Source organism: Gymnoscopelus braueri (genome assembly GCF_963280865.1).
Source record: "Gymnoscopelus braueri genome assembly, chromosome: 6".
Lineage (NCBI taxonomy): Eukaryota > Metazoa > Chordata > Actinopteri > Myctophiformes > Myctophidae > Gymnoscopelus > Gymnoscopelus braueri.
In genome coordinates this window covers 13203607-13226481 of record NC_137607.1, presented here as the reverse complement: position 1 = coordinate 13226481, position 22875 = coordinate 13203607, and the positions used below count along the sequence as shown (strand labels likewise).

The following is a 22875-nucleotide window of genomic DNA, read 5'->3' as shown; positions in this document are numbered from 1 at the left end:
AAGCCTTAATTGGAGGACAACATGTCTTTGCTGTGTTGCTGACTGGATATGGCAAAAGTGTGGCTTTTGGGCTATTTGCAAAAGTGATTGACAAGGTAATAAACTTACATTATATACGTATTTGCTTTAGGCCGTTAATTACATAAGTTAAAAGGTGGAATTAAATAGGCAAGCATTAATAAGGGTATTTTGGTATACAATTCTCCATCTTCAGGCCTACAATAATAGCCACCAACCATTGTAGGGTTACACATAGGCCTAATAGTAAGTTATCAATAGCATTATCAGTGTTAATGTTGGCAGGGGTTTTAATCGTTTCTGTTATTTCTAGGAAAAATATATGTCTACAAAGATTGCTAGTCATTATCTTTTGACTAGAAGGCATTTTATTTCATTTATGTTTTAGTCAACATAAAATCTGTTTTATTTACTTATAGTCTAGTAGTCAAATAAAGACACAAAAGTAAGTTAAGTTTTGTCAACTACCGGTATGAAGTAATATTTTGGTAGACAAAAGTAAAACTCCTGCCACTTGTATGAAACCTGAACATAGTGTAACTGCAATGTTTTCTTAAGCACTATTGAACATGCATTACTCAATTAACTTTGTGCTATTAATGCAGTACCCTTTCTAATACCTATTACCCAATAACTTTTCTCCATAGTTGGATGGAGGAAAAAAACACTTGGTCCTCATGGTGAGCCCCTTGAAGGCTTTGATGATGGACCAGGTCAACACTTGGAAGGCCAAAGGAGTTAATGCAGCTGCAGTGACCAAAGATATGGGCAGCGACGCAGTGACAAGTATGTTAAAATAAACATAAATAAACATGAATAAAAGGTAAATTTTTAAATAGAATAACTATATCCAAGAATTAACAATTGAAGAGACAATCATCATCGGATGGATTGCATTTTGACAGGTATCATTGAAGCAGAAGTGTCGCTGGTCTTCATGTCACCGGAATGTCTCCTAATTGAGCCATGGTGGACATGGATCAAGTCCCACAAGGACAGCATCTGTCTTCTGGCTATAGATGAAGCACACTGCATCACAACATGGTAGGATGAAAGTGTACAGTATCATCAATATTCAAAAATGAAGGCATAGCTCATTGTGTCACAATCAACTTCTATTTTATAGGGGAGACACATTCCGGGCGGACTACAGAAAGATCCCCAGAGTCCGATGTGCCCTTTCCTGTCCTCTGTTGCTGTTGACTGCAACAGTAACAGAGAACATGGTACAGGATATCCTGGATGACTTCGAGCAGGACATGGACCAGGTGGAGTTCATTACTTCCCTGCCTGACAGGTATGTATGTGTAAGCCTTATGGCCTTCAAACAACTGTAATATGTTATTTGGTTTACAGTTAATGGGGAATGAGAATATTTGAGATGAAATTAGATATTTCTTCTAGCTAGCAAGTATAGTTGAATAACATGAATTTCGGTAATCACAGACAGTTATTTTGAGAGACTCAGTTAACCATAGCATTGCACCTATCAGCCCCACCCATATCTCAATGCCGGCATTTATATCCTGTCCCTGCCCTATTATAGGTCTTATTTTTATGTGTTGTAGTCTTTGTGATTTTGTGTTAAATGCAATCATTAGTTATGATAAGTAAGTAAGAAAGAAAATAAATAAATTATGTTTTAGAGCGCAATGAAGCTCCTTTCAGAACCACTGAATACCCATTTTATTCTGTGGTTCCAAAAGGAACCGAGACCAATGATGTTCTATGGTTGAGTGAGTGACTTGTTTTGGGGTACATACTTTGAATCGATTTTTGTTATATATTTAAGGCCTAACATACACCTGTCCTTCAAGAGAAGTTCCCACTACCACTCTAAAGAGCTGGATTGGCTTATAAAGGACCTCAGGGAGATGGGACCTTCGGCTCCTAAATGCATAATATACTGCACGTGAGTATATGTAATGATGCTGTATAAGGCATTGGTGAATTCTTATTTGACATTTTTCAGTGTGCAGAATTTCTTATTACTGAATCCAGCATCTAAGAATCTACATCAATTGATAATTCTCTTTATATCATTGAGATATGATCATTTGTTAATCCAATTAGTGATACATTTGTGATTTATCATTTGATTAATCAAAATCAAATTATGTTTGAGTTGGCACACTGGTACGTATAGTGTTAATACTGAATTAATTCAGTACTATGTTCTACATAGTTCCACAAAAGAAGTGGGAGACGTATACTATGGATTCTTTGAGAGCCTACAGGATGGATTTTGGGATGGCAAGGAACATGTCAGCCAAAATAAACTGGTTGACATGTTCATGAAGAACACAGATAGTGACACACAGAAACGGATCTTGGAAACGTTTGTCAAACCTGACAGCCAAATCCGCTGTGTAGTGGCAACAATTGCATTTGGGATGGCTGTCCAGGTTGAAGATGTGAGGATTGTTGTGCACTGGGGGCCCCCAAGGAACATCCTGAACTATTGGCAGGTATGGGTTGGAATGTTCTGTGACCTCGCAATATGATTTGTATCATGACACTTATTGGGTGGATTCAAAACGTGTTAAGATTCTATGTATTTTAAACTTACTATAATAGCATATTTTAAACTGTAAAATGGAAAATTATTGAATCATGCATTCAATTAGAACCTATAGTCAAATAGCTTTCCAAGTATATTCAGAACCAATTCTTGATTCAAAGTCATTTACAATTCAATATATTATTATTTTTTCTCTACCACCCCTATGTTAGGAGGTGGGAAGGTGTTCCCGTGATGGAGCTCCAGGGAGAGCCCTAATGTACGTGTACAGTAGATCGGGTACGCCGGGCAAACATGTGGACGTATCCATGATGGAGCTCATCAAAAAGATAGAGAAAGACAATGTATGTATAAGGAGACAAGCACTGCAACACATCCTCTTGCCCCAGATGGACGCAGAAGATGCACTGGAAGCTGCAAGTGGAGGAGATGTGTGTTGCTCTGTGTGTGATGCTGCTTGTGTGCAATTATGATTTCAGACTTTTTCTGAGGAGTTTTAGTTGTGGGAGTGGGTATTATTACAAGTGATTTATTTTTATTTGCACACCATTATACTACATACTCCACTCCATCTTGGCTCATTAAAAACCCTGAACCCCACTTTTGAGTCTGAGTCAGTCACTATTCACCAAAGAAGCTTCATAGTGAAGTCAGAGCGGAGTTTGAAATCTCCAGTGTTGTTTGGGGATTAAATTTTTAAAGAATTGTTACAATGAAGGCATCCTTTGTTATGTGACCAAATGTCTTCTCTCAAATGTGTAATTTTAAGATCACATGGAGGCTTCTATCTACACAGTAACTGCAAACAGTCCTTGAGAAACCAAAAAAAGGGCAGTCACACAGCATATTTCCTGTCTCTGGAGTTGAAAACCACACAAATATATATTAGACATAAGAATGCTTGCATATTGTATGCGAGTGAAAGCACATGAAAACATTTTCTGTGAATATGCAGTTTACAACATAGGACTATTGTGAAATCTGCTACTCTGTCTGTGAATGTTCTATTTAAAGCCTTTATTTTCTCAGTTCTGTACACTTTGCAGTTACTGTTTAATTGCTAACTTATATTAACTGAAACGTTGGGTGTACTCACCGTTGTTGTGTTGTTTACATATTTATGTATGTTTCCGTATTATTAATAGTATTTTCCATTTGTGTTTTTGTGTTTACAGTTAAATAACCTACTGCTACTACAACATCATGTCAACTCATGTTACCGTTAGCACCCATTTTAAGGAGAACTAATGTGCGTAGTTTCTCTTGGGCTGGCTGAGGGTATTAAATACTGTACAAGTGGTAGTTTAGTGTGTGTGAATGTGTGTGTGTGTGTTAATACATTCCCAAAAGGTAGTATCAGTGTTGCGTGTTGTTGTTGAGTGATTTACACCAATTTATCTACGTGTATACGTCCCTGGACCGAAGGGTAGATCTGGAGTTAGGTTGGGCTCTAGATATCGGTATATATAAATGATACATGTAGTATATATCCTGCTCATTATAAGATGGTACCACTTCTGTCCACTCACTCTGTGTTTCAGAGATGAAACCTGCCTACCAGTGACATCATCAGTGGGAATTCAAAGCTAATACTACAGCCTTTCTCTTCCGGGAAAGTTAGCATATTGAAATATAAGCCATTGTTCTTGCTTAAAAAAAAAAAAAAAAAGTTTCAAATCTTCTAATCTTCCTCTTCTTCTTTAAGGTGTCACTGTTCCCTTAATTTTCTTCATTCCGGGAGGAATAAGTGGGGGGACGCCAGATAGAAATCTACCTGGGCGTCCGGCCAGGCGATGCCTCCGTCTGCAGGGTCTCAAGATGGATCTAGATTAAGGCCTGCATTGCTTCTCATCATCAGACAAGTCACTGAGCAGCAGTGTGTTGGCAAGCTGTGCTGGTTCCAGTTTTCTGTTAAGTGTTACTGAACTGGCAGTCTAAATGATAAGATCAACCCTAGATCTATCTTTGATGCCATGCTGGCTTAGAGTATCCTCATCTTCGGTGACCAGTACCTTTCCATCAAATATCAACATTATCTCGTCTTGTTTGATCTGGAACCTTTTGGCTATCTCGACTTTGAACTGTGCGATGGAAGCATCCTCCGAGATTACCATCATTTCAGTATCTTTCATGGTTTTGACAGTGACCACGATCAGCTCGGCTTGCGCGACAACATTATCGCCTTTAGACTTCATGGTATGTTACCTTCCCCTGCGCTCTGCCACACTGTATGGTGCATCAATCGCCATACAGATCACATTTTCCAAGCCACTACTAACTAGCATGTATTTTATTTACTTAACAGTTCTACCCCTCTGACGCAACTATCATCATGAACAACTGTGATGACATCATCCGCCTCAAATCCCTGTGATTGGCTGTGGTCAGCCAGAGTTGATTCAGTCTTCAGCCAATGGGCTCACTAGAGTTCGCAATATGCCTATATTTGGTGAACGTGAGTAGGGATCGCTGCTACTCAGTAGCGACAATCTTTAGATCTCCTTTTATATTTATAGTCCTTTAACTATCCATTATTATGTTATTATGAATGCCATCAGTAAGCTGTCTAATTTATACAAGGGAGCAGCAGCAGACTCCACAAAGTTGAAGAGTGTAGAGCTGACTTGTGAGGCGGAGGAGCATCACAAACGACTGAAAGACATTGGAGAAGCAAACAGGGTCCTGGAGAAGCTCGAGGAAATGAATGGTGCCAAAGGTGAGGCTATTGGGCAGAGGATCCAGAGCCTAAAGAAAGAGTTGGACACCCCCAGCGTACTGCTGTCTCCACCTGGCATGACGCTGACTGAGCTGAACACAGCCTACGTGGAGGTCCAGAAACAGCTGCAGCTGAAGCTCTCGGAGAACAAGCGGCTGAACAAGTGCCTGGATGACATGGTGCAGGATCTGGAGGCCAAGGCTCCCATCTTTAAACAACAGAGAGACGAAGACAAGAAGTTTGTCGCCAGCCTGTCGGACAAGCTGGAACGGGCTGTGAAGGAGGTGCACCGCCTGCAGAGGGAGACCGATGAGTCCAACAAACACTCCTCCGTACTGGAGAGGGACAACCGGAGGTGTGAGCTTCTGCTGGCAGACATGGCTCAACAGGTGCGTGTACTGCTGCTGGAGCTGGAGGAGGCCCGTGGGAACCACGTGGTCCTGGAAGAGAAGCTGAACTCGGCCGACATCAACAGCACATCAGAGGTGATCACCCAGCACCTGGTGACCTACCGCAACGTGGAGGAGTTGCAGCAGCAGAACCAGCGCCTCCTGATGGCCATCAGGGATCTCGGTGACGCCCTGGAGCAAAAGGAGTTGGAGACTGGAACAGGCACCAAGTTCAGTGAGATGGAGCACAGGCTGGAGAAAGCCCAATCTGAGCTGGAAGCTCGAACGGAGCAGTGTAACCAGCATATGCAGCTGATCGAGTCCATTGGCTGGCAGAGGGACATGTACCACCGCATACTCCTGGTACAGGCAACTGGAGTCACCTTCCCACAGCAAGGGTCAGGACAACAGGAGCTGTCCCTGACCTTCACCACTCGCCACTCACCGGCTACCAAGCCCACCATGCCACTGATCTCCATGGCCACAGGGTCTGCTGAAGCTGTGGAGGCCAAGGCCGCCCTGCAACAATTGCAGGAGGTGTTCTCCACCTACAAGAAGGAGCGCATGGAGCGTGACAAGGCTCTGGCAGAGCAGAATGAGAAAATGAAGGCGACAAATTCTGACCTGCTCTACCAGAATGCCAAGTTTTCCGCCCAGCTAGAGTGTGACTCCAAGATGTATCAGATGCTGCAGGACAATGTGGAGGGTTATAAGAAGGAGATTGCCGCCCTCAGGGAGAAGGGACAAAAGATGGCTGCTGCTGCCCAGAAGAGCGAGCAGACGATTCACACCACGACACAAGACCTGAGGGCCATACAGGGGAAACTAACCATGGCCGAGGGTCACGCTGAGAGCCTGCGTAAGGAGAACGACCAATTGAGGATGGTGGAGTCAAGACTGATGCAGGAGGAGACCATCCTCAGTCAGCAGAGGGACCAGAATGTGCTGCTTACCAACCTCCAGACCATCCAGGCCACTCTGGAACGTTCTGAGACGGACACCCGACAGCGTCTCAACAGCCAGGTGGAGAAGCAGGAGAGGGAGATCTCCCAGCTGCAGAAGAGGCTGGAGCACGAGGTGGAACAGCACCATGTGCTCAGCAGGAACCAAGATATCCAGCTTATGGATGCCAAGGGGCAGCTGGAGACCGAATCGGCTCTTCACCATGAGACTAGGGAGCTTCTCAACGCCACCCAGCTGGAGATCAACACCCTCAGGGGGCAGAAAGGAAGTGGAGAGGCACTGCATGTTTCAGATCAGGACAGCGAGGACCTACAAGGCCTCCTGCGGCAGGCCGAGATCCGGGCAGAGGAGCTGGAAGAGCGCCTGAAGGAGTCTAGCTCCAGCATGGAGCAGTACAGAGCCATGGCCCAGAGCCTGGAGGAGTCACTGAACATAGAGAAGCAGGTGACAGAGCAGGCACGCTCCTCTATGGAGGCCCACGTGAAGGAGCAGCACAGGCAGCTGGAAAGAAAGCTTCTGGACGTGGATAAAGAGAAGCAGGAGGTGGAGGAGAAGAGGAGGGCCCTGGCCTCTGTGGAGGAACAGATGAGCGAGCTGAGGAAAAGTCTGAGCAGTGTCGAGGCAGACCACCAAGAGGCGTTGCAGAGAGCAGCCGTGGCTGAGGCCCAGCAGAAGCAAGCTGTATTGCACAGCCAGGAGCAGGATCAGCTGTCATCTGAAGCCCAGGATAAATACGAGCGGGAGATGATGCTGCATGCGGCTGACATGGAGGCCCTGCAAGTAGCCAAGGACCAGGCCCTGCAGGCCGCTGAGCTCAAGCAACAACAGTTAGAGGAGAACGCCCAGAGAGCCATTGCACAGCTACAGGAGGCTAAGGTGTCTTGGGAGGAGCAAGAGAAGATCTTCAAGGAAGAGATGTCAAAGCTGGAGAGCCGCTCTGAGGAGCTGCAGAGACAGAACACACTCCTTCATGAGCAGATCCAGCAGCTGACCGAAGAAAACAGCCGCCTCAAAGCAGAGGTGTCTAGCAGCAGTGGTTCAGTGACCTCCCTGCAGAGCCAGGTGCAGAACCTGCACGAGAACATGGACAAGGTGACAGAGGAGACGAACGACCTGAGGAAGGAGGTGGAGGCCAAGGATCAGGAGCTTCAGGAGAAGGTTCGTACCTTCACCCAGGTCAAGATGGCCTACAAGACCCAGTACGACGAGCTTAAGATAGAACATGACAAGATGGTGACTGAGGCAGCAGCAGGCCCATCCCAGGACCAGCTTCAGGACCTAAGAGATTCCCTGGCACAGGCCGAAACCAGAACCAGAGAGCTAGAGACACAGCTAGAGAACCTCAACACGGTACTCAGCGAACGTGATGCAGAGGTGCGTTCGGCACAGGAGCCGTCATCCAGGCTGCAAGTAGAGATGGGCATGGTGAGGCAAGAGTTGCATGAGAAAGCCACCCAGTACGACACACTGAGGCAGCATATAGCCGACAAAGAGGAAAAAAACAGGAAAGCTTTTGTGGGCGCCAAACAGCAGATCAATCAGCTCACAGCCACCAAGGACCTGCTACAGAAGGAAAATGTGGAACTTAAGCAGCAGCGAGGGGAGCTAGAGGTGCGGGTGAGCACGCTCAAATCCCAGCACGAGGGCCATCAGGGCCAACAGGAGGGAGAGGTCCTGTTCCAGCATGAGAGACAGGAATATAAACAGAGGGATGAGCCCCCTGAGGTGGATCCCAGCCAGACCCAGGAACAGTACAAGAGTATAGAGCAGAGACAGATCAGTCTAAACACCAACCCATCTGCAGACAGGGGCAGTGCCAGTAGCTCAGAGCCCCCGACCGCCAACATTAAGCCCACCCCTCTGGCGGCTACAGCCCGCAAGCGGCCTGTCAACCCAGGCAACAGGCCCACCACAAGGGCCAGTGCCAGAGCCATGAGGATTCTTCCCACCCCAGCACCCACCACCACCACTGTCATGCCCACTACACAGATGGAGAACCAGGAAGCCATGCAGTCCAGCCAGGGTCTTCCAATGGAGCACGTAACCGTGTACATCAGTCCCAGCAGCTCGGTGAGTTCCACCAGCCCCAACATGACTCTTACCTCCCCAGCACCCACCACCACTGTCATGCCCACTATACAGGTGGAGAACCAGGAAGCCATGCAGTCCAGCCAGGGTCCTCCAGTGGAGCATGTGACCGTGTCCGGCAGTGCCAGCGGCTCGGTGAGTTCCACCAGTCCCAACATCCAGACCTCTCTGGCTGGCCCCATGCCAACGGTGCAGCAGAGCCTCGCCGACACAGAGCTAGCCACCCAGGAACCACCGCCCGTTGTGACGGAGGCAGCACCCAGCAGCTCGCCGGTGGAGGAGCCTTCAATGTCCTCGGCCGTGTTCGACACGGTTTCAGCTACACCAGGCGCCTCCTCCATGTCCAATAGGCCTCATGAGGAGGACCAGTACAGTTCCTCTTTGGTCGCCGACACAGAGCAGGAGGACCTCTCTGAATTCCCCGTTCCCAAGATGTTATGCGTCATTCAGCGGGCGGGACCTAAGGAGGAGGTGCTGGATGAGGACTCTGACATGCCCACTACACAAGTGGAGAACCAGGAAGCCATGCAGGCCAGCCAGGGTCCTCCAGTGGAGCATGTGACCGTGTCCGCCAGTGCCAGCGGCTCGGTGAGTTCCACCAGCCCCAACATCCAAACCTCTCTGGCTGGCCCCATGCCGACGGTGCAGCAGAGCCTCGCCGACACAAAGCCAGCCACCCAGGAACCACCCAGCAGCTCGCCGGTTGAGGAGCCTTCAACGTCCTCGGCCGTGTTCGACACCGTTTCAGCTACACCAAGCGCCTCCTCCATGTCCGAGAGGCCTCATGAGGAGGACCAGTACAGTTCCTCTTTGGTCGCCGACACAGAGCAGGAGTACCTCTCTGAATTCCCCGTTCCCAAGAAGTTATGCGTCATTCAGAGGGCGGGACCTAAGGAGGAGATGCTGGATGAGGACTCTGACATGCCCACTACACAGGTGGAGAACCAGAAAGCCATGCAGTCCAGCGAAGGTACTCCAGCCAGCGGCTTGGTGAGTTCCACCAGCCCCAACATCCAGACCTCTCTGGCTGGCCCCATGCCGACGGTGCAGCAGAGCCTCGCCGACACAGAGCCAGCTATCCAGGGACCACCGCCCGTTGTGACGGAGGAAGCACCCAGCAGCTCGCCGGTGGAGGAGCCTTCAACGTCCTTGGCCGTGTTCGACACCGTTTCAGCTACACCAAGCACCTCCTCCATGTCCAAGAGGCCTCATGAGGAGGACCAGTACAGTTCCTCTTTGTTCACCGACACAGAGCAGGAGGACCTCTCTGAATTCCTCGTTCCCAAGAAGTTATGTGTCATTCAGAGGCCGGGACCTAAGGAGGAGGTGCTGGATGAGGACACTGTCTTGCCCACTACACAGGTGGAGAACCAGGAAGCCATGCAGTCCAGCGAAGGTACTCCAGTGGAGCATGTGACGATGTCCGGCAGTGCCAGCGGCTTGGTGAGTTCCACCAGCCCCAACATCCAGACCTCTCTGGCTGGCCCCATGCCGACGGTGCAGCAGAGCCTCGCCGACACAGAGCCAGCTATCCAGGAACCACCGCCCGTTGTGACGGAGGCAGCACCCAGCAACTCGCCGGTGGAGGAGCCTTCAACGTCCTCGGCCGTGTTCGACACCGTTTCAGCTACACCAGGCGCCTCCTGCATGTCCAAGAGGCCTCGTGAAGAGGACCAGTATAGTTCCTCTTTGGTCGCTGACACAGAGCAGGAGGACCTCTCTGAATTCCCCGTTCCCAAGAAGTTACGCGTCATTCAGAGGGCGGAACCAAAGGAGGAGGTGCTGGATGAGGACAGTACTGAGACCAGAGGGCGTAGCGCCAAAAGAGGGCGTGGTGCCAAAAGACGGGCAGGAAAGTCCAGACCTGGGAGAAGAGTTTCAGGTACTGAACGAGGGCGATGAGGAGGGGGCCTCTCAAGGGAGCTACATGCTACCGACATCCAACGTCTGAACAAACTTCTTATGGTCCGTAAGATAAAAGTTCTTATTGACAAGACACCTTTCATACTCCTTTCATACTCCATACTGCCAGAGAGCTGATCCCTCCCCCCTCACTCACTCAGTAATCTGATGGAATTAATCACAGCTGTGTAGTTTGCTCTGTCTCGAGCCGCTGGAGCAAGTTTGTGTACATCTAGCGTGGTTATTTTAATACCTGGATATCGGGACATTTGGTCATTTGTCACGGAGGTATGGATGTTTTGCTATTTCTCGCGACAGTTTGTGTTTATGCATGGTCACTAGAGGGGGTACAGAGGTGTTTGTAAGACTGCACGGCCAACGTCTGTTCCCGCTGCTTTAGGTGCTGACAGAATAGCCTGGTCTGAATGCGGAAATGACAGGAAATACATCTAGGTGTACTGGGGTGACCTCCGAAAGTTCTGAGACCGCTGATAAGAAGTCACTTTGTAGTTATAACTGATGAAACAAGTCCCCAGGAGTTAGGTTAGGACTTTGACAGGGGCCATTTTCGAATTGCAGCCTCCTGAAGGTGTTTCTTTAGGGCAGTTCTGAAAGTGAGTAGGGTTTTACACTCCTTTACGCCTTTTGGTAGGGCATTCCACATTTTTGTTGAATAGCATGAGAACGAGTTCATTCCCTTGTTGAGCCAAATCTGGGTTGGACATGATCCGTGGAGCTGCCCCTGGTGTTATGATCGTGGAAGCCATCCAATCCTAGCAAAATGAGCAGGGGTTAGATGGGTTTTGAGCTTTAGTCTATGAGCGTTTGTCACTATTGAAATTGAAAACGTTTAAGAACCACTGACCTATAGGCACAGACACTGAGCAAAGTCTGTGGGCCCCTAGAGGGTCCTCAGAGTTACTACAGGGGGCCACCAAAAATATGTTTTGGGGGTTTGTTTAGCTTTTTCCAAAAGTTGAAACGTTTGAACATACACATTAACACAAATACATGAGTTACATGTTATCAAGAAGGTGTAGCACCTCACAACATGGCGGCCCACATCCATTGAGTTCAACGTATGTGGGCTGCCAGGTATTCTTAAAACCTCCTCAGCATGAGACTGTGTAATACCATATAGCTCAAATTGCTGTCGGGGGAGAAACCTCTTATCTCCACATTCTACCTTTTAGTTTTTTCGTAAATGAATGTCCTAAGGGCATCAAACAAAAGTATCAAAAGTAGCTGATCTACAAGCTCAATTTGAGTTTGTAGATCTGCTATATGTTGCTTGTAGATCTGCTATGTTGTAGATCTGCTAATGTTGTGACGTCACGTTTTCTTTCTGGATTAGCAAAGATTACAAAATGTTTTAAAAGATTAAATTTACACGACACTAATGATGATAGATTGATAGTGTGGTCAGGTGAATATATGAAGCCATCAAAGCTTGCCATAAATAAGCAGGTCAATGTCAACAGACATGAGACAATTGGCTAAATACGGTGAGCTATAGGTTTGAAAGCCTTTAAGCCTCTTATCAGGATGCATGGAAGGCTTTCTAAAACGTATGGACTGACTGACTGACTGACTGACTGACTGAACAAATAAACAAATTAAATAATACAAAAGTTTTACTTCCAACACTATGTTGCTTTGTCTCAACAAATGGGTTCTTGGCCTGAAAATGGCTGAAAACTCCTGGTTTAGAACGTTGGTTCTCAAAGTGGAGTCCGGGGGTCCCCAGCAAAATTAGTTGATAAAGTGTCACAATCGTTTTAACCCTTTTTTTCTCCATATTGTATACTTTGGCTATTCAAAAATAGCAGATATACAAGCTCACGCATGAGCTTGTAGATCTGCTATTTTTTAAAGATCTTGAAAATGTATGCAAATCTTTAAATCTTTTTTTTAAGGGCGAACACAAATCTTTGCTTCTGGGGGTCCCTGGCACAACATATTTTCAGGTGGGGGTCCGCGGCCACATATACATATCAATTTGGGGGTACTTAGCACAAAAAAAGTACCATTGGTCTAGATTAGAAGACCCCTGGCCAGAGAACCGCGGTGGCCGTATGAAGAGAGGGGTGGGGGTCATCCATTCCCTTTTCGAGGTACTGTATGCATGGGAGACAGTTTACCAGATGACACACTGATCCGTCATCTCAACTCTGACGCAATACATTAATACAAGACATCACCTGACTATGAAACACTTTAAATAGTGAATGTCCCCTTCTGTGTTTGAATCATTTAAAGTCATACAGTGTCAACTTAGCTTTTTGGAGTGTTTTTGGCCACAACTCTAGTAGCTACGTGTTATACATCATTTGTTCTTAGCTTGTTTTTTTTACTGCTGGCCTCACTAGCAATACATTTATTGAAAATGTATGACTAAAAGATTTTTGGTTCCAAAGCACTTCCCGCTCTTCCGTGTCATTTTGGCGGGAATGTAGGAGTCTTGAGACAAAAATATAATTTAGAAAAGTCGTCGCACATCATTGTGAAAAATAAGTCAGTGAAAATCATAAAATATTGAAATAGTTGTAGGCTATAGTACTAGAGGTTCGGGCCGCTACACGGCCCTCACATCTACGTTGCACCGCCAATCCGCCTGATATGCCCATACAGTATAATGGAGATCTCTGTATCTGTTAGTCTTTGTTTCTTTTATGCCCATTATGGAGATCCCTGATGTCATCAGTATATGCACATATATGAGCATGCCCCATTTTGTGCCCATATATGGAGCTGACTGATTTGTTTGCACCTGATGTCATGACGACACATTGAGGTTAGACAACACACTCCATATTTGGGCGTAGTTGCATTGGGAACTCAACTAGATCATAGTATTGTTATGTTGAGCAGTCCATGCTGAGACATTGTTTTATTAGGAAAAGAATGAACATTGAAAGAATGACAAAAAAAAACCAAAAAAAAACAAAGAGATGACATCATAGAGTTTCACTCGGCCTAAAAATCCAGTCATATATTGCGCTGATTAGAGCAATGGTAAGTTGTGGCTATTTGAAGTTTTAAGACACTGCTGTATAACAGCGCTGTAGTGCCCCATATCTGTGTAATTTAGTTTAGCCAAGTTTGGTGCAGATTGGAGCCTGTGGCCCCGGGGGGCCCCTGATGTGGCTGTAGTTTCCATAGCCGTTGAGGCATCTGTCTACGCACAAAATACCCAAATATGGAGATGACACATCATAATGACGAGGTCACCGAAGGGGCCAGCCACCCCAAATATGGAGCTCCACACATTTACAGACAGACTTCTTAAGGACTCTGATATGCCCAAATATGGAGACGACTGACATCATAGATGAATGACTCATAGATTGGCCCCCAAATATGCTTTGGACAAAACTCTTGGTTGTCTAAAATGTGTTTTTTGACCAAATATGGAGTGTTTGCACAAAATTTGGAGATGACTGACAGCAAACTGATGACATCATAGTGATGCAGTCATAGTGATGTAGAAACATCCGTTACTGTTACAGCAGCAAATATGATGTCCGTCTTACCCAAATAAGGAGTTCCCCACAGTCCCAGACTGGCCACCAAATGGACATGTTAGCGAACTCAAGCGAGCACATTGGCTGAAGGCTGAATCAACAAATCTGATGACGTCATCTGCCTAAAATCCCCAGTGATTGGCTGACCACAGCTGATGATGACATTAGATTTGTTCATGATGTGTCAGAGTGGCATAAGTCTAAGGTATAAAAGACGTGGTAGTTAGCGGTGGCTGATAACAGTGGCAAAGAGAACACCATGGATAGTACTCAGGGAAATAACCAGGAGAATAAAGATGGACAACGCGCGCAGATCGCGGTCACTGTCAGAACCCAGAAGGAGAAACAACAGATCTCCATCTCGGAGGACGCTTCCGTCGCCCAGTTCAAGGACGAGATAGCCAAGAGGTTCCAGGTCAAACAAGAGCAGATCGTGTTAATATTCGCCGGAAAGATCCTGAAAGATGGGGATAATCTGAGCCAGCATGGCATCAAAGATGGATTTAGTGTTCATCTCGTCCTGAGGAAGTCTACACCACCATCTCAAGCCAGCAGCAGCGGCACTCCTGGCGCAGCAGACACAACAGGACCCACGCCAACCACAGGACCCATGCCGGCAGCGCAGCCCGCTGCTGCCAACATACTGGGTGGTTTCGGGCTCGGCGGCTTAAACCCCGTGGCCGGCATCTCCATTGCCGTCGGCGCCGACGTGCTCGGCAGTCCCGGCATGCAGAGTATGATGCAGAGCATGCATCAGAACATGCGCAGCATGATGCAGTCCATGCCACAGAATCCAAACCTGGCGTCGGCACAGGCGTCGATGAACCACCAGCCCCTGTTTGTGGGGAGCCCGCAACAAATCCAGGAGGTCCTTCAGGCGTTTCTGCCCCAGGTTATTCCGCCCGCCGCGGGCGGCGGCGCTAGCGTGGCTCCGGATAACTCTTCTGCCGCAGCTCCAGGATCCAATCCGACTTCGGCCGCCAGTTCCCCTCAACAACAACAGCAGCAACACCAACAACAGCCGCAGCAGCTCATGCAGCAGATGCTACAGATGTTCGCTGGAGGAGTGGCATCGGCTCAGACTCAGAGCCCAGAAGTACGCTTTCAGCAGCAGCTTGATCAGCTCAGCTCCATGGGCTTCGTCAACCGCGAGGCTAACCTACAGGCACTCATCACCACAGGAGGCGATATCAACGCTGCCATTGAGAGGCTGCTGGGCTGGGCCTCCTGAGCCCTAGCATCTCCTATTTACGTTGCGACACATTCGTGAGCTTATAGATCGGCTATTTATTTTCGACAAAGACATTTGGTGTAGAAGGGGAAAGAGAGAGGAAGTGAAACCCTGATTACCTTTCCCATAATCCACTGACGTCCATATGCACTCTACACTAAGAGTGACTTTCCTTTTTTTTCCCCCATTTCCCTCCCTCAGAGAGATGACATTATTTTTTGTTAAAACATAATTTAGTAGGAAAAGAAAACGGTTGGTGACTCCATGTGAAATATGATAGGTCAGCCACCCGCCAGTACAAAACATAATTTGTTTAACCTGTTTTGAAAACTAAAGGGAAAAAAAGATAAGTGGACAACAAAAAGTTGAAAAGCCAAGACATAAAGAGCCCAAAAAGCATAAAAAATAAAACAGTAAATAAAAGTATCAGGAAGAATGTTTTGTGCTGGTGGGGATACTCAGCGGAAATAAATATATATTTTTGGTCATCGCCAAAAATGATGACCCAAAACATTTAAAGTAGACTTTTTTTTTCAATAGTGAAATAAATTGGGGTCTAATTAGGGCGGGTTCCCACTCTGTTCACACCCTGTCGTGGTGAGTGGGCTTTAAAACAAAACAAGCTGTTATTTTTGTTTTCTGCTTATTGCAGCCAAGAACCAATAAACATCACATCATCTTGTCTGAGACCATGAACAGGTGATTCTCAACCTTTTTAATTTCAAGGACCCACTTTGAAACGCATTAGTCCACAGGCCCACATTTGATATACCATCTTTATCTCTGGGACCCTAATCTACGCCTAATCCACTGATCTCATTCCCCCCAGATTCGGCACAAACATAGGGATGAATTCCTTCTATTATGCCAGCAAAATGTGGAATGCCCTACCAACAGCCATCAAAAACTGACTCCCTACCCTCCTTCAAAACCCCGGCGGCACCTTACTTCTGCGGCATTTTTTATTATTTTGAAAAAAACTTTTAAGATAGTGAATATTGCTGATCTACAAGCTCACAACTCGTAGATGTAGATTTTCACTATTTTAAAATGTTTTTCGAAATAATAAAAAATGCCTACAAAGTTTAGACAACTAATAAGTATGACAGTGTTACCCAAACCCCTTTTTATGGATTGTGAGTAAATATCCCATTTATTTTACATTTGCAACAATTGTTTATCATTATTTCAAAAGATTTAACCCCAAAAAACATTTTTCAATCTACAAGCTCACAGCGCGTTGCATCGTGAGCTCGTAGATTGGCTATTTTCACTATTAAATATGGCTTATGTGGGTTAATTGTGTCCGCCAGGCTGATAGGCATGGCCGAGACTGTTATGCACCCTGTCCCTTCGTCCGTCCGTCTGTCTGTGAACAGCTAATCTCCGGCACCGTTGGCCCGGTCTCTGCGAAACTGCGCACACACACTCCCTGGATGCCAAAGCCGAACCTCTGTCCCGAATTTCTCAGATTGGCCTGTTATAGCACCACCATTTTGTCCAAACATCACGTAAGTCGGTACACAGTATCTCTATAGTCATGTGATCAACACGGATCTGTCCGATTTTCCATATCCGATATTCCATATATCAAATTGACCAACATTGGCTTCCAAAGTTTGCAGGATAGGTCCTTTTTGAACAAAAAAAAAAGCGTGCAAATTCCGTGAACAATTTTTTTGAACAAAATGCCTCAAATCATGTACGCAGTGTCCGATTGCCGTGAACGGCCTAAGAAGAAATGCCACCCTTTTCACTTTGGCCTATTATAGGAGGCCACAATAACCTACCTGACCTGGCGGAGACCTGTGCTCCGAGGAGCACTTCTTCTAGTTCATAATGTATTGTATAAACCTCAACCTCACCCCAACCACCCACCCACCCACCCACACACCCCCCCCCCACCCCCCCCCACACACACACACACACACACACAACCACACACACACACACACACACACACACACACACACACACACACACACACACCCACACACACACACACACACACACACAAACCCAACCACACACAAACACACGCCCGCCCGCCCGCCCGCCCGCCCACACACACACACACACACACACACACACACACACACACACACACACACACACACCCACACCCACACACACATAGATGTTTGACTCCTGCAGAAGTTAAGAGCCATGTCGTCAGAACCAGGCAGTCGTAGGTCTACATAGGCCTACATTTATGATGTGAATATAAAACACAAATGGGATATTTTCAGTGGTGTAAAGTAACTAAGTACATTTACTCAAGTAGGGAGACCAGGGACAAAAGTAACACTTTTTGTATTTGCCTTCATAATTCACAGACTACTTGAAATATCCTAGTCATCTTTTGATATAAGAAACATATATATGTGCCCTAATTAATAATACAATTTTTAAGCTTTCAATAATAATGAGAAGACTAAAATATTAATTTGAATGCAATGAGTCACAGTGTTACAATTGCCCCCATAGTAGAGGCCCTAGGAGGGGTCCACGCGCACCCTCTTATTTTTTTTCCTAGTTTGGATTTTTGGCATTCATAGGACCTCTAATATAGGGATTTTGATGATCCCAAGAAAAAAAGTGGTCCAAAGTGTGTTTTTTTTATGTTTTATTACCCCTATGAGACCTGCAGGATTGCTGGCTGAAACGCCGGCGAGACTGTCTTTCGGAGACTGTGGCACGCTCAAATTTAGACGTAGCCCAAAGATAGAGATACCATTTGATTCTAGACAACCTCAGGTTTCCAATGGGACCAACCTTGTCATGCTACCTTGTCAGTAAGGGGGATAAATACCTAAGGATTCAAAGTTAAACAACATTTTAGCGAAGGAAAAACGGCCATCACCATTTTCCAAATGGTCCCTTGAGCTGTCACCTCGATATAAGTGAATTGAAATGGGTTACATGTATACCTACTAGCCTCCCCTGTACAGAAATGCCACATTTATGCTAATCTCATGCAGTTTTGGGCAAGAATCATGCAGTTTATTGCATGCAGTACAAATATGTAATTTCCGCCTATTGTAAAAAGGAGACCACTTTAATGTATCTATAGCTGCATGAGATCACTGTACTGTATCTATAGCTGTATGAGACCATGTACTGTATCTAGAGACCACTGTACTGTATCTATAGCTGTATGAGACCACTGTACTGTATCTAGAGACCTCTGTAATCCGGAAACGCATCTACAAATGTCTTCTAAATCCTAACAGTTTTCTGAAACACTTAAGTCACTACTATGGTATCAGTGGTTCTCAAACTTTTTCATGTCAAGGACCCCCACAATTATATGTATTTGGCCGCGGACCCCCATCTCAAAATATGTCGTTCCAGGGACCCCCCAGAAGCAAAGATTTGAGTTACAAATGTTTGCATTAAAAAATATACATTAAAAGATTTGCACAGATTTTCATGATAAAAAAAAAAATAGCAGATCTACAAGCTCATAGCCGTGCTATAAGCTCATAGCGTGGCACCTAGTACCGCGCCATGAGCTTGTAGATCTGCTATTTTTGAAAAGAAAATCGTGAAAATGTGTGCAAATCTTTGAATATACATACATTTTTAACTCAAAGCTTTGCTTCTGGGGGTCCCTGGAACAACATATTTTGAGATGGGGGTCTGCAGTCAAATACATATAATTTTGGGGGTCCTTGACATGAAAAAAGTTTGAGAACCACTGATATTATAGCAACTTAAGTTTTTCAAAAAACTGTTAGGATTTAGAAGGCATTTGTAGAATCCCCAGAAGCAAAGATTTGAGTTCAAAATGTTCATATAGTGCGGCACTCAGTGCCGCACTATATGAACTTTCAGATATGCTATTTTCGAATAGCCCAAAGTATAGAGTAATGGTTATAGCAACAACAAAAAAATGACACAGTATGTGTTCTTGGATTGAATGGCTTGACCCATTACTGGGAACCTATCTGTGTCATTTTAAAATGTCTTTGGGCTATTAAAAAATAGCAGATCTACAAGCTCATAGCGCAGCACCGAGTGCCGCGCTATGAGCTTGTAGATCTGCTATTTGGGGAAAATCGTTTGAATATAAATCTTTGAATATTATATATTTTTTAAAGCAAACATTTGAAACTCAAATCTTTGCTTCTGGGGGTCGCTGGAACAAAACATCTTGAGATGGGGGTCCACGACCAAATACGTATCACATTTTTTTTTCTAAATCCTAACAGTATGTTGCTATATCAGTGGTGCTCCAACTTTTCCATGTCAAGGACCCCCAAAATCATATTTGGCCGCGGACCCCCATCTCAAAATATGTTGTTCCAGGGACCCCCAGAAGCACAGATTGAAGTTCAAAATGTTCGCTTTAAAACATACATATTATATACATTGCATATAACTTTTCCACAATAAAAAAATAATAATCAGATCTACAAGCTCATTGAGCAGCACCGAGTATGTTTTTAAAGCGCTATGAGCTTGTATATCTGCTATTTTTTGAATAGCCAAATACATTCATAAAATGACACAGATGCGTTCCTGGTCTTAATGGATTATTAGTGCCATTCTGCTGGTGTAATTTCAACACAATGACAACACAAGACACAGACACAACACACGGTTAAAACGATAAAATAAGATAAAACGTTACGTCCAAAAAGTAGTGATTTGCATGATTTTCTTTTTAATCCGACCCATTATGAGACACTTTAACTGACCCGAAGAAATATGTCAATCATCAACGAACTAAAAAAGATATACAGGTTGCAAAGTTGTCAGGACTGAGCTAAATAAAATAAAATAAAATAGTTCCAAACTATTCTTCATTGTTGATTAGCATCAAAACCCAGCCCCCAGGTGCCCCATCCCCAGGAGGTTAGGAACAAAGGAATATTGATGTGTTCCTACATCCTATTTCTATATAATATATTGTGTTTTGTAAAGAAGAGATTGGTACTGACTTGCAGTCTTTGTAAATCTCTTTGTAAAGACGTAGACATAAGGCACAGAATACAATATGGCACAGGCTAAAATGCACTCAAGTGCATTACTTGAGTACATATACTTAGTTACTATCTGTTTAATTTGTTTATATTTACTAATTTAATTTAATTCACATGCACACATTAGAACTATATGCGTGTGTGTGTGTGTGTGTGTGTGTGTGTGTGTGTGTGTGTGTGTGTGTGTGTGTGTGTGTGTGTGTGTGTGTGTGTGTGTGTGTGTGTGTGTGTGTGTGTGTGTGTGTGTGTGTGTGTGTGTCTGTCATTGGCTGAAAGCTGAATCAACTCAGCCAATCACAGGGATTTGGGGCAGATGACATCATCAAAGTTCTTCATGATGCGTCAGAGTGGTAGAAATGAATATGAAAGACATGGCTGGCCTGTTCACAGTCACTTCCATATCAGCTAGTATAGTCTGAGTTAGATATCTTGTATAGTCAACACTCTCTGCCAAAATGATGGGAAGACCAGTTGTGGTGATGAACCAGAACATGAGGAGAGACCCTGCCAGGAAGGTCCAAACTGGGAACATCAATGCAGCCAAGAACATTGCCGATGTCATCAGAACGTGTCTGGGGCCAAGAGCCATGCTGAAGATGTTGCTGGACCCGATGGGAGGCATTGTCATGACCAACGACGGAAACGCCATCCTCAGAGAGATCGAGGTTCAGCACCCCGCAGCCAAGTGTCTGCTAGAGATCAGCCGAACCCAGGATGAGGAGGTCGGAGACGGAACCACGTCGGTCATCATACTGGCCGGTGAGATGATGGCAGTAGCAGAGCAGTTCCTGGAGCAGAAGATGCACCCAAGAGTCATCATCACCGCCTACAGGCAGGCCCTGGACGACATACTGGTCATTCTCAAAGACGTCGCCACTCCGGTGGATCTGAATGACCGCTCCATGATGTTGAAGATCGTCAACTCGGCCATCAACACCAAAGCTCTGAGTCGCTGGTCTGAGCTCGCCTGTAACATCGCTCTGGAGGCCGTCAAGACCGTTGAGCTGGAGGAGAACGGACACAAGGAGATAGACATCAAGAAATACGCCAAAGTGGAGAAGGTTCCGGGGGGGTTCATGGAGGATTCTTGTGTCCTGAGAGGAGTCATGGTCAATAAGGACGTGACTCATGCAAGCATGAGACGCACGATCAGAAACCCCCGCATTATACTGCTGGACTGTTCTCTGGAGTACAAGAAAGGAGAGAGCCAGACCGACATCGAGATCACCCGAGAGGAAGACTTTGCCAGGATTCTTCAGATAGAGGAAGAGTTCATCCAGCAGATGTGTAAGGACATCATCCGGCTCAAACCCGACCTGATCTTCACCGAGAAGGGAATCTCGGACCTGGCCCTGCACTACCTGGTGAAGGCCAACATCACGGCCATCCGCCGGGTCAGGAAGACGGACAACAACCGCATCGCCAGGGCGTGCGGCGCCCGCATCGCCAACCGCACCGACGAGCTGCGCGAGGAGGACGTGGGCACAGGGGCGGGGCTCTTTGAGGTGAAGAAGATCGGCGACGAGTATTTCACCTTCGTCACCGAGTGCAAAGACCCCAAAGCCTGCACTATCCTGCTGAGGGGAGCCAGCAAGGACATCCTGGCCGAGGTGGAGAGGAACCTCCAGGACGCCATGCTGGTGTGCAGGAACATCCTGCTGGAGCCCTACCTGCTCCCCGGGGGCGGGGCGGTGGAGATGGCCGTGTCAAAGCGCCTGATGGAGCGCTCCCGGGCTCTGGACGGCCTGGAGCAGTGGCCGTACCGCGCCGTGGCCCAGGCCCTGGAGGTCATCCCCAGGACGCTGATCCAGAACTGCGGAGCCTCCGTCATCAGGGTGCTCACCTCGCTCAGGGCCAAGCACGCCGAGGAAGGCTTCACGGCCTGGGGGGTCAATGGAGAGACGGGAGCCCTGGCTGACATGACCCAGCTGGGCATCCTGGAGCCGCTGACTGTCAAGGCTCAGACCTACAAGACCGCTCTGGACACGGCCATCCTGCTGCTGCGCATCGATGACATTTTGAAGAAAAAGAAAGAGGTGCCGAGTGGAGGACAAGGAGCAGCAGCAGAGTAGAGAGGGATTACATTTGTAGGAAACCTTGAAACAAACTCTAGCAGACTAATAGAATGGAGTGTTTGAACACTGCATGACATAGAGGTGAATGTACAATGCAATGAAGCGGGGCTTTAAAGGGATAGTACACCCCCAACATGACCTTTTTTATATCGATTAGTCACCCCATGGAGATTTGAATTAATGGATATTTTTTTGTTTTTGTCACATTCCTAAGCCAATAATTTGAATTTGTAGGAGCCACAAAGAGTCTCCTTTGTGTCACCTATCAAAACCACTGCATACCGGCCCGCCGGTCATCAAATTATTGGCTTAGGAATGTGACCAAAACAAAATAATATCTATGAATTCAAGTCTCCATGGGGTGACTAATCGATAGAAAAAAAGTGATTTTGGGGGTGAACTAATGAGTGGACCAAGACAACTGGGCCAAGTTACATAATACCTTTTTATTTTATGTATT

The 22875-nt window shown here is 46.2% G+C and overlaps 3 protein-coding genes across 3 annotated transcripts; all 3 read left to right on the top strand.

Moving 5' to 3' along the window:
* Window positions 1-5083: 5083 nt before the first annotated feature.
* LOC308086816 (nucleoprotein TPR-like) lies at window positions 5084-10646 on the top strand (the record flags this gene model as incomplete). The annotated part of the gene is given in 2 exon segments (XM_080430461.1): window positions 5084-10501; window positions 10503-10646. Coding segments are annotated over 2 exon segments (5562 nt in total).
* Window positions 10647-14380: 3734 nt separating this feature from the next.
* On the top strand, window positions 14381-15352 carry LOC308086815 (uncharacterized protein; the record flags this gene model as incomplete). The annotated part of the gene is made up of 1 exon (XM_080430460.1): window positions 14381-15352. One exon carries the CDS (start codon window positions 14381-14383, stop codon window positions 15350-15352), a length of 972 nt encoding a protein of 323 aa, XP_080286586.1.
* Window positions 15353-20795: 5443 nt separating this feature from the next.
* On the top strand, window positions 20796-22412 carry LOC308086814 (T-complex protein 1 subunit gamma-like; the record flags this gene model as incomplete). The annotated part of the gene is made up of 1 exon (XM_080430459.1): window positions 20796-22412. The coding sequence occupies one exon, from the start codon at window positions 20796-20798 to the stop codon at window positions 22410-22412; it is 1617 nt and encodes a 538-aa protein (XP_080286585.1).
* Between the last annotated feature and the right edge of the window lie 463 nt (window positions 22413-22875).